At 49.0% G+C, this 11,444-nt stretch overlaps 1 protein-coding gene across 1 annotated transcript in view; it reads left to right on the top strand.

Moving 5' to 3' along the window:
• The window catches only part of Rnf32 (ring finger protein 32), a 33,172-nt gene extending 23,251 nt beyond the window's left edge, over positions 1-9,921 (top strand). The window contains exons 7-8 of the mRNA XM_026380360.2: positions 8,682-8,849; positions 9,545-9,921. Coding sequence (XP_026236145.2) covers positions 8,682-8,849; positions 9,545-9,793 — 417 coding nt within the window. The 3' untranslated portion in view covers positions 9,794-9,921. The remainder of the gene's footprint in view (positions 1-8,681; positions 8,850-9,544) is intronic.
• Positions 9,922-11,444: the final 1,523 nt, after the last annotated feature.

Raw genomic sequence — 11,444 nt, forward strand, 5'->3', positions numbered from 1 at the left:
TGAAGTAAGTTATTAATTGTATTGAATTAACTGAACACTTGGGACTTTAAATTTGCATCATACAGTGAAGTATTTCTGTCTGAACATTACAAGCAACCCAGTAACAAATGCTGTAAACGCAACTTGACCAGCGCCCTGTGCTGGCAGGGTCCACTCTCATCACCAGGCAGCGCCACAGTACCGCTGGCCCAGGGTACGCCACCTTAGGGAATCGTTAGACATGTCTGGTAATGATAGAGACGGGATTTTATTATTTTCATCAAGGAACAAACTTGTGCTTCAGTAAAAAGAGTTTGAAACTTTTTTTTCTTTACAGTTTATTTTCCTTTAAAAACCTATAAAATACTTTGCTTAATATGAGGTTGTAAATGAAGTGAGGATTTAAGGTCTAGATGTCACGAATTAAGATATTTAGACTGAGAACATTATTGCTGGTCTTAGGTTCTTTTATTCATTCTTTTACTTCTGAAAGTTCTTTTCAGAACCAAAATATGCAATAAAGTAAGGAGTCCAGCTTTAGCTGAGCCAGGGATGCTATCTGTAGGCTTCCTAGTAATTGCTTCCACTAAAAGGAATAAGTCCATGGCCAGCAGGGACAGGGCTCTGTCGAGGCTCCTTTGGGCAGCAGACCGCTCTGCCACCAAGCAGCTCCAGGAAGCCAGGTGTGTGTGTGTGAGTGGGGGAGCTCACCACCGTCCAGGCCTGCTCACTGCTGCCCTCACACAGCTGCAGTGTGTGCGGGAGCAACCCACAGTTCTCTGCAGTCAGAGAAGTACTGAAGATCAAAGGTCTGAATTTTAGAAACTTGACATTTTACAAAATGGGATGTGACTAGTTGTTAGTTATGTGTCGGTGACCACAGTTCTTGAGTCAGAGTGCATGTGAAACCACCAGCCACATTTCTAAGCTAATCTCCATTCTCACCGCTGGTGAAAGTTAAACTGAGGCAAATTCATTTTATTTTTAATTCTTAAAAAATGAAATTGCCAATTACTAGGAGAAATAAACCATGTGGCACATTTGAAAGGTAGGTAGATAAATGTTGGAGAAATGGCAGCTGAGCTTCCTGTCTCTAAACAGCCCCTCTCACTCCTGCATCTCAGGGGCTTCCAGACTTTTGAGATCTTAGAAGTGTGACAGAAATCTGGGGCTTCAACAAGTCATGCCAACTTTTTATTTTACCAAACAAGAGTTGTATAAAAACCAAACACCATATACTCTCAGGATTATTTAGTAAAAGAGCCTTTAGCCTGGCAGGTGGCAAGGCCGTGCCCGGCCCTGCACACACTTACCTTCACCTATGTTCCAGCCTTGACTGTAACTTTCCTCTGCTGCATGAGAGTCAGCGCTTCTCTTTGCTTCACTTAGGAATTACTGGTTTGGGTCAAAGATAAATCACCTTCAGGGAAAAGGAAGTACAGCCAATAGAAAATGGGAAAGAGGAGCATAATCTGTGTGATAGTTTTAACGCAGTAAATTAGGAAGAGCTGGGTTCCTTGTTTCCCTGCTAGGAGGGATGTACGACGCTCCATTAGATCAGCTCGGGCCATTCTGGTTTTATGGTTAATTTACTTTACTTGTAAAAGAACTGTGGTTTTTGCATCTCTACTCCTCTGTTCCCAGGAGAGTCAATGGTCTTTTCTTTGTTTTTCCATGTGTCTTTTGTGTCAACTAATAAACACAGGGTTCATCTCTGTACAAGTAAGAATACATACCCTGGGACCTTATCTTCCCATAAATAGGCTTTAAAGTACCATTCGCACATTCCTAACAAATCAGCCACCACAAGATGATGTGGTGCTACCACACAGGTACACCCACAGTCAAGTGTCAGAGAGGGCGCTGGAGCTGTCTGGGGAGGACAGGCTAGTTCCTCACACTTAGGAAAATCTTGGGAACTCAGATCAAAGAGGGCTGGAGAGGCCACTGGAGCTGTTACGCTAAGTCCCACCAGCAGTGTGTACAGAAAGCCCAGGTTGCCCAGAGCCGGTGGCTGGTCCTTGAATGCCTCTGATCCTTATCTGGGAATTCTGCTAGCATATGTCATGTAATTGAGGCATGGTCTTTTATTGCTGCAATTAAAACTTCTCAGATGCATTATGTTATCTCCACCCCAGCTAAAGCCAGGACCATTGTTTGAAAGGCAGGTCAGCGATCTGTCAGGTGCTGCACCGGCTGCAGGGGCCACGGCTCCCACCCTCCAGCCTGGGACTCCGCGGGCTTTTCATTTCCATCTTACCAAACAGCATAATGGTCTTGAAGTTTGTTCAGTCCTTTGACTTCCTTTATCACATAGAGATGGCAAACATTCTGTTGCTAACTTCAAGTGGCTCCAACCAGCAAGACTGGAAGGATATTAAACCAGTAAAAGCTTATCACCTGATTCATTGATATGCTGTAAATTCCAGGCTTTTCATTTTGCTTTTGAGGGCGGCCATAAGTCAACACATTAGTAAGCAATTTACTGACATCAAGATGGATCACTCAGGACAGCCTCCTGGGCAGACAGAGTTCACCTGGAATTCTGTTAGTAATTTTTTTTTTTAATGTTTAGCCAGTATGTTATTTGTAAATGACCAGTAATTGCTTTACATATCAATGGCCCCCCAACTCTTGGTTACTTAATTTATCAAGTGTCTGAAATAGAAGACTGAAAAAGAAAAACATATTCTTTTTAAAACTGAACATTTTCTGTTCTTATCTGTGTGGAATTCGTGATGTTGACCATAGGTTGAAACCCACTTGTCGGTTTCTTTTTTTTTCCCCCTTTGGACACTTATTTCCATTTCAATTACTAAGGTCATCTCACCACAAGAAAAGTGAGAAAATAAAGGAAGAGAGAACGTTGAGCACCTCAGGATCTATATTTCAGAATGTTTCACAGTAGCCACCCTTGCAAAATTGCCTTGAGTGACTACAATAGTGGCCAGCCAATATACCTTGATGTTGAAAAATACTTTCTGGAACCCAGAGCCTTGCACATACTGATAAGCATGCCCTGCCACTGAGATGCACCCTAGACCCCAAAACATCACCCTTGCTAGCTCTCAAATACTTGGGGTTACAAGAAGAGTCGTATCAGACCACTTTCAGGAGCACATCATAAACACATGCCCAAGGACTTTGAGTATATTTAATAACAAGCTAGCACCAATGATTCTGTTAATAACCTAAATTTTTAAAAAAATTCTGACACCAGAAGTAACTTCAAAATCACCAAAGACTCGCATCACTCCTTTCTCTCCCCCCAAGAAGGAATTCTATTGCAGTCCTTTCAGATACATACGTCCCTCTGGGGCATATATTTGTCCCTATTTTGAATCCATTGCAAATCTGAAGTCAGAATATTTCATTGAATGCTAAGGGCCTTACACAGAGGACCCAGGTGCTTCCCTGCATCTGAAGGGCGCATTTGAGAAGAAGGACACACGCAGACGAGGACACCTTCCAGCAGGCGAAGGGACCAGAAGGGTACTGGGAGCCAAGAAGAGAAAATGCACCTCCAGCCGAGCACCAGGGTGCCCGTGGAAGACCCCCACGGCAGTCCCAGCAGTGGCATGAGGGAGACGGAGACAGAGACCAGACGGGTGTTCAAGAGCTGGGTCACAAGCCCACCTCCCAGGACTGGGGCAGGAGGTCTGGGGCAGAGCATCTCGCTCACACAGAGAAGTGATGGCAGCCTGCAAAGAAGCACGGCGGATGGCCAGGGCAGCGCTGGGGCCACCTAGCCCTGGCCACTCGCCTGAGCTGTGCTACCCCTGGCCCTGTGCCCTGCTTCCACTTGCCAGCCCCCTTTCAGAAGACTCCACTTCAGGTGGCGGGGCTGCCTGTCCTGCCACCCGGAAGAGCTCCCTCGAGGAGTGACTGTGGTCACAGGCCTCGGGGCAGCTCGGGGCCGGGGGAGCAGCTCCGCAGCCCCCCAGCTCTTCTGAAAACCGGCTTAACCTCGTGTCGTTCACCATGCAATACCTGTGTCGGAATCAAAGAGCAGCTTTTGACCACTACTACATATAATGGGAGGTTCTTTTTCTCTTTTAAAAAAACACCTTTGATTTCATAAGGGGGTGTAGGTGTTAAGTGTGAAAGTGTTCTTTGGTAAGGCAGACTCAGTGGTACTAGAGTATAAATTTAACCAACAGTGAAAGTCCACCTAAACTGCCCTCCTGGGCTGATGCTTGGAGTGGCTGCACTTTGCAAAGCCGCATTCTCAGTGAGGAGCTGACCAGGTGCCTGCCTGCGCCGAGTCAGGAGAGACAAGAACGTTTCGGTAAAAACACTGGAAACTGCAGGAAATAGTAAATGCCACGAGGACAGGCCGACCGGAAATCAGGGGTAAAATGGGGAGTGTGGTGTTTTAAATGAGAGGAATGGAGATGAAATAGACACAGGGCCCCGCCCCAGCTCCCAGAGGATGTCCATGACCAGACCACAGCACAGGAGGCCACCCAGCCCACCTCCCAGGACCGGGGCAGGAGGTCTGGTGCTTCACTGGTGACTCTGGAAGCTGACCAGTGGGAACCCACGGTGACATTTGCGATGTGATCACACAGTTGCTGGGGGAGCAACCTAGGTAGCCCCCAGTTTGGGGAAGTGTTCAGGGGCAGACTGTCCGGATTTGCTCATCAGCTGGACATGGGATTTGATGAAAAAGAGACACCTGTGGGTGACAACTGGGACCTGAACCAAAGCAACCTGAGTGTACTCTACGGAGAGAAGGAGAAGAGCAGGGAGAGGAGGCTGAGGGGCTGGGCCGGGACTACCTTGGGCTTGCTGCAAGTGACTGTCCATTGGCAATGGATGGACAACCTGGAGGTAGGGAAGAGGATTCCAAGCTGTGGGAAGCTGCAGGGCGATGGCAGGGGAGGAACAGAGAAGGTGGCATGTCTTCAGTCAGGAGACCAGCAGTGCTAGGGAGAGCAGATAGGTGGCTTGTCCTGGAAGCCAGGCGAGGAACCTGGTCCCCAAGAGAGAAAGGACCAGGAGTGGGAGGGAGGGCCTGGCGGCCTGTGTAGGAGGAGAGAGGTCCAGAGCCAGGAGGGGAGAGAGCAGTGGGCAGGTGCCCCATGGGGGCTGGAAGGAGGAGCACGGTCCAGGGCCGGGAAAACAAAAGGCAGGCGTAAAACTTTCCTTTCTCCTCTTGGGCTGTTTCTTATTTTCTTAATATTTAATGTTGTTCCAAGGAAAAGTTTTAACTTAGTATGGACTTTACCAGTTATCTTTAAACTGCACCGTGCCAGGTCAAGTACAGACATAAACATAATTCAAACGTGGAACCACCAGTATCACAGTTTGAATTTCTACCTTGTAATACCTGTGCAGCTCGTTCTGACCGGAGCAGCTGAAGGGCTAAGCAGACACACTCCCTCAGTCCCTGGCGAGTGAGGCCTGGGGAAAGGGCACCCTGCGGCTGGCTCTCCTGTTCCTCCAGAGCATCGTTTCCCATGAAGTGGCTGTGAGGCCCTGCCAGTCACCAGAGCTGAGAAGGGAAGGGAATGTGGGACAGAAGTCTGAAGCCCAGGACACCACTACAGTAGAAGGCCTGCCACAGGGCCCCGGAGGGAGCAGCAGAAGCCACATCTTGGAAAAGACGAAGTGGGGAGCACAGAATCGTGTGTGTACCAAACGAGAACCACGTGCAGGATCAGAGGCAAAAGGAACACCGTCTTACACCGACCGACCCGGGCTTCCTCCAAATGCCTTCATTAAGGCAAGCACTAAAGGATGCGTTCCGAGGAGAGAATGCCTGGATGAGAGGCGGAGGCCCTCGTGGTAGAAAACAGAAGCTCATGTGGACGTTGATTCTGCCCAGTGCGAACAGTGGCGCCCACCCGTTGAAGAAGAGGAATAAGGCAGGAGAGGCCTGGAGTTCGAGTGCCCCAAGATCCCGCCCTGTCTCAGAGGCTGCAGCTTCTGATACGCTGTATGATTGTAAGTATGCATTTCTAGGGTGACAGCAACAAGAATAGAAACAGGCTTCATCTTCAAGGTGATAGAGAAAAAAAGGGCGCAAAAAATTTTAATTGAAGAGGAGAGAGGAACCAATGGCAGGACAAAGAAAACAGGACAGGTGGAGAGCGGTGAGTTTGCCGGCAGGTACGAGCCCTGTTACCTGCAGACAGAACCATGCCACAGCTGGGCTGTCTCCCCGCAGCAGTGCGGGTTCTGGCGGCAGCTGCCCTGTGCACTCTGCTGCACCACAGCCTCAGAGACCCGCCTGTGTGGCCAGGGACTCAGCTGCACGGCCATCCCGTCAGGAGGAACATCCGGGGCCCAGAGGAGCAGAGGCCAGCGTCCAGTAGCCACTCTGTGCAGTGGATGGAGAGCAGAGCAGGAGAGCAGAGCTGGCATCCACGGTCTTGCCCTCTAAGGCAGGGTCCTCCTGCCACTTGCATTAGGTTTCACCTTCTTTCAAAGGAGCCACTGGTGTGACCCCAGCAAGCTCTCACAAATGACATCAGTGGCCACCCTTCAACAACCCAGCCTGAAACTGTATACTTTCCTGTGACATGAAGGGTCTGGTACAGGTGGCCACAGGCCACCCTACTCGAAGTGCTGGTGCACAGTCCTCGGTGGGTGACAGGAATGTGAAACACCCACACAGCTCATGGCCGAGCAGATGTCAACGTATGTTTTGGTGGTGCTAATAGAACAAAAGTTAAAATTAATTTTAGGAGCTTTTTTAAGGTGATTACTCGAAACTTTTAAGAGTGCATGTGGCTGGGCTGTACTCCTTTGGTCAGTGGTCAAGGGCGCCTCCTGAGCCATGCCATTAGAAAGTCCTCAAAACAATTGTATCATGGCTTCTATCCATCAGTCCACAAAGGTTTTTAGATGAGTGTGCGATATACCTCTGAGGTGATGAGAGAGAGTAAAGTCAGGTGCAGTCCATGCCCCAAGCCCTGAATGCTGCCACTCACTTCCGGGGACTCTGCAGCCTCTGCTCCTTGCTTTCCTCCTACTCGGGGAATCAGTCTTTACAACTTAATTGAAGTCCAGGAACTGCTCACGCTCCCCAGCCCATCTGAGGACCAGTTTTGGACTCAGAGCCTTTTGTGATCACAGCATCACTAATCCACCCAGGCATTACTTCTAATGTGTGTTCCTAGGAAATTGTAGAGGGTTTGTGGGAGACACACTAGAGCAGGCTACGAGGGCAAACCCGTACCACTCTGTAAGCACAAGAGTGATAGAATCAGCCTCCATCCTCAAACCGACTGGAGGTGGCATCCCCCCGAGAGAAGGGCATATACACAAGGGTTGAACCTTTGTAATTTGGGAGGTTATACCCAGCCACACCTTGCTGTGTATTTGGAGCTGCTTTGTCTGCCTGGCCCAGAAGTGGGAGAGAGGAAGTCACCTGTGAATATGTGTGACATCTGCATAATCCTGAGCTCTGATCCTATGAACTAGCTGCACAAAACCTGTACTCGTTTTGCATCATCCTATGACTCCTGTTTATCGCCATGAGGAGGTGACAGCATGCCCTGCCACAACCACCCAGCGGTCCTCCAGTTGAGCCTTTCCGTCCTCAGACTGCTGTGCTTTTCTAGATCTTTTTATATCAAAGTGTATCACCTTATCAAAGAAGTGGGCTTGGAAGCCACTCCAGAATGCCGGAAGGACAGGACTTTCAGAGCAAGTTTCCTGTAGTCTGGGGACAGAACCGCCGCCTCTGTCCCAGTGCTGGCAGTGAGTGCTGCAGGCTGCTGTGGGAGTCGACCCCTGTGCCCGAGAGGCTGCTTAAGGGCCTCAGGCAGGGAATACTTTGAAACCTCCAGTTCAGAGCCAATGAGAAAAGCAGGGTGAAGTCAGTCAAAAGAAGGCCACCGTCTTTCCCTTGGATTCTGTGTTCTTATGTCACACTAAATTCACCTAAATGCAACCTCTGTGAGGAGACGGCTGGCCAGCAGAGCGGTATGAACCAGCTCTGCTGGTGCCAGGAGTTGTGGCTTAGAGTAAATGGTGCCAGAGCACGATGACAATGTGACCTAATTTTGTAAAATCCTATTTCCTGTCTCCTACTTTTAATTTCAAATGCATTCTTTGCTTCTTTGCTAGAGTTTACAACCAAATAAACTATAGGGGAAGAAAATATATTTCCCCCCACCCTCCTACGTTCTTCACCTGGACAGTCTGGTAAATTAGAATAACAAGACAGATGGCCAGGAGACACATACCCCTTTATGAGTCTCACGTGACATGGGCGCCTTCTTGAGGACGTGAAGTCCTGAGCAAACAGCTGAGCTCGGGGGTTTTGCTAGGATAGATGAAGACTGGAAAGTAGAAGGGAAAATGACAGGGCAGAAGATGGAAAAACCTGGCAAGGCCTGTCCTTCAGGTACACGGAGCCCTCACAGGAGGGCACTCATCCTGACCACAGGGGAGGGGCAGGGCAGGGGTCAGAGTTCTCCTGGACTTGCTGATTCTCCTTCACGAAGGAACACACCTTCCTACAACTATTGAGCGTGTCAAGGTGCTGCAGCATCTCCGAGTAGTGTGTCCTGACCCCACCATGACATTTTTAGTCATCTGTCCAGAACGATTGCCAGGATTTATAGTTACTGCCCAAAAAAGCATTGTTCAGACACAGACTTGAGGCAAGTTAGTTAACAGGGGGTTAGGACTCCAGGAAGCTCCTCCCCTCAGCCTGCAGTCTCTTAGGCAACCTCTCCCGTCCCCAGTTCATAGAGATCAGTCACCGCATCCTGTGCTCCTACGACACCAACATAGAAGAACTCTTCTCGGAAATCGATCACTGCTTGGCTGTGAACCGAAGCGTTCTTCAGCAGTTGGATGAAAAGTGTGGGCAAGAGCTCACAGAAGAGGACTGGGAGAAGATCCAAGTGCAGGTAGGCTTTGGACTGCCTAGTGACCCCTGAAGGAGTAGACTGAGGCACGGGTGAGTAAGAGGGCGGGAGGAGCTCCACAGGGGTCCTTGGAGGACGCAGGAGCCCGGGAGGCCTGCCCTAGCTGGACCTGCACCCATATGGGACGGTAGGCCTTTATGAGCCAGGTAGTGGCTGCCAGGGTCCCTTCATGGTGAAATCGCTTAGATGCCGTCGGGCTGATGTGTTTGCTGAGCAACCAGAACTCTTCCTAAAGGTCTTCTGGGACTCCCCCCCCCATCCTCTCCTGCACCCACAGAACCCAGGGACAGAGAGAAAAGGCCTCCCATGACTCAAAGCCATGGGGGGAAACAACACATCCTAAGTGTAGGGACTCAAGTATTGTGAACATTTCTATTTTTATTGTTTAATTAGAAGGAACCATGTTATTATATGATTAATGCTCAGTATTTTACAAAGTAATTTTGTTTTAAAACTGCTTGTTACAAGTGGGTTACTATCTCTTCCATTTTACGTGTGTGTGTGTGTGTGTGTGTGTGTGTGTGTGTGTGCGCGCGCGCGCCTATAATTTGTCATCTGACAGAGTGAACTTGGTCCTTTAGAAGATTCACTCCGGGTCTGCAGGTCTCCGGGTCTGTGCATCTAGCCTGATGGGACTAACCACCTCCCAGGACAAACCTGTTCACCCTGTGTTGCAGGCTGCTCATCGGGAGATCTGCGAGTGCTCCATCTGCCTGACCCCGCTCTCCCTTGATGTACAAGCAGCCCTGGGGACGAGCAGCCACCCGTGTCCCCGTCCCCGGGCCACAGTCCTCCTGTCCTGTGCGCACCTGTTCCACCACACCTGCCTACAGGCTCTGGAGGAGTTCTCCGTGGGGGATCGATCCCCCTTCCACGTGTGTCCTCTCTGCCGCTCCTGCTACCAAAAGAAAATTCTTGAATGTTGAGAAGTTGTATAGTTCTGAGGAGAAAACTTAAGGACTGCATTGAGTTTTGAGTTAAATACTACAGGGCCATTTCTAACCCAGTGACAACTCTTGGTAATTACAGAGAAGAAATATAACTGTATTGCAAAACCTGCCAACCAACCTATCTAGTTTTAGCCTTTATTTATTTAAAAAAATGTCAGATTCCTTAGTTTAATCTCTTGAAATAAAATGAGGAATTCTGTCATCTAAAATAGTTAGTGTCTGACCAAGAAGCTGAGAAACTGAAACACTTTTAAGTTAGAGATGTTTTCCACCAACACATACCTTACAGTCTGTTGGTCCTAAACTTACTTTGTAATAATCATTTTATTTTGGGTAATAGATTGCTGTTGTAGTTGAGAACTTTGTGTAAAGCAATAAAATAAAAATATTCCATGTTATTCGATAGAGTAAGTCATACTTCAGTGACAGAACAGCAGACTACTGTAGCCGCGACATGAGATGACCAAGCAGCCCCACTGACAGTTGTCTCTGAGGTGGAGACTGGCTGCAGCGCCCTCCTGGCTCCCTGCACAGCATCCCGCATGCTTCAGATCACCACTGTAAATCCCGCCAGAGAAGAATAACAAGGAAAGTCTGTACGTGGTCAGTACAGATGTTATTCTGAATATTTTTGATCCAGGTTGGCTGAATCCACAGATGCAGACCCCGTGGATAGGGGCTGGTTATTTACAGTGGCCAGTTAGAGTGGCACTGCACAGAGGAGACCCCACCCAGTTCCTGCCAGCAGAGCAGTGAGGCAGGCCAAGGGTCCACCCGTCAGGCCTGCCAGCGCCACGGCTCCTTGACAGCACCCCTTGTAGATCTGCTTGAAGAAGACAGACCAGGCCGATAGGTGGGGTCTATGTGCAGAAGTAGCACAGCCTGGCCCAAGGGTGGCAGAAGGGCAGGCTGCCAAGCATGTGACATGCCAGGGTCCAAACTAACCCAGAGAAGTGACCATCCATATTTCTGTTTATTTTCATCTCAGCATTTTTTACTTTTGGTACATATAATTATGGGGAATAATGGGATTCACTGGGGCACATTCACACTCTGGCATGGTTTTTTTTATTTATATGTGAATAAATGTGCATGTTAGGGTTTGCTCAAACCCTTTATTATGATGGGTATATGACATTACAAAATCTATAGACTGATCTGGAGAATGCTTTGTACAATTAGCAGGGGGATGCCACATCGCAGAGCCCCACTCCTTCACTCAGAAGGCCCAAGCAGCAGATGTGTCTCCCGCTCTGACAGGCAGGGCACTGTCCTGCAGCGAGGCCATGGGCAGTGACTGCACTGCCCTGACTCGGAACCTGCACAGAGCACTGGTGACAGCGAGTCCACTCCTGCTTTGGCTGGTGGTCTGTTTCTGTTCTTTGCAACCAAGTGCTCCCTGGTGCTACTTGCGGGCAACAGGTCCTCAGGAAAGTCAATGGGGACAGAAGTCTGGCATTGGTCATGGGACCCCATCAGAGATGAGTACTGAGGGATTGGTCTCAGGCACCCTGTGACAGTAAAGACCAAGTAGGTGATTATGGAAAAGTGGCCTTCTGGGATGGCAAGCCTGTGAGGTGTGGAAACAACTGCAGCACAGGAGGAGAAAGCTCTTCCACAGACAATC

Source organism: Urocitellus parryii, chromosome 3 (assembly GCF_045843805.1).
Source record: "Urocitellus parryii isolate mUroPar1 chromosome 3, mUroPar1.hap1, whole genome shotgun sequence".
Taxonomy (NCBI): domain Eukaryota; kingdom Metazoa; phylum Chordata; class Mammalia; order Rodentia; family Sciuridae; genus Urocitellus; species Urocitellus parryii.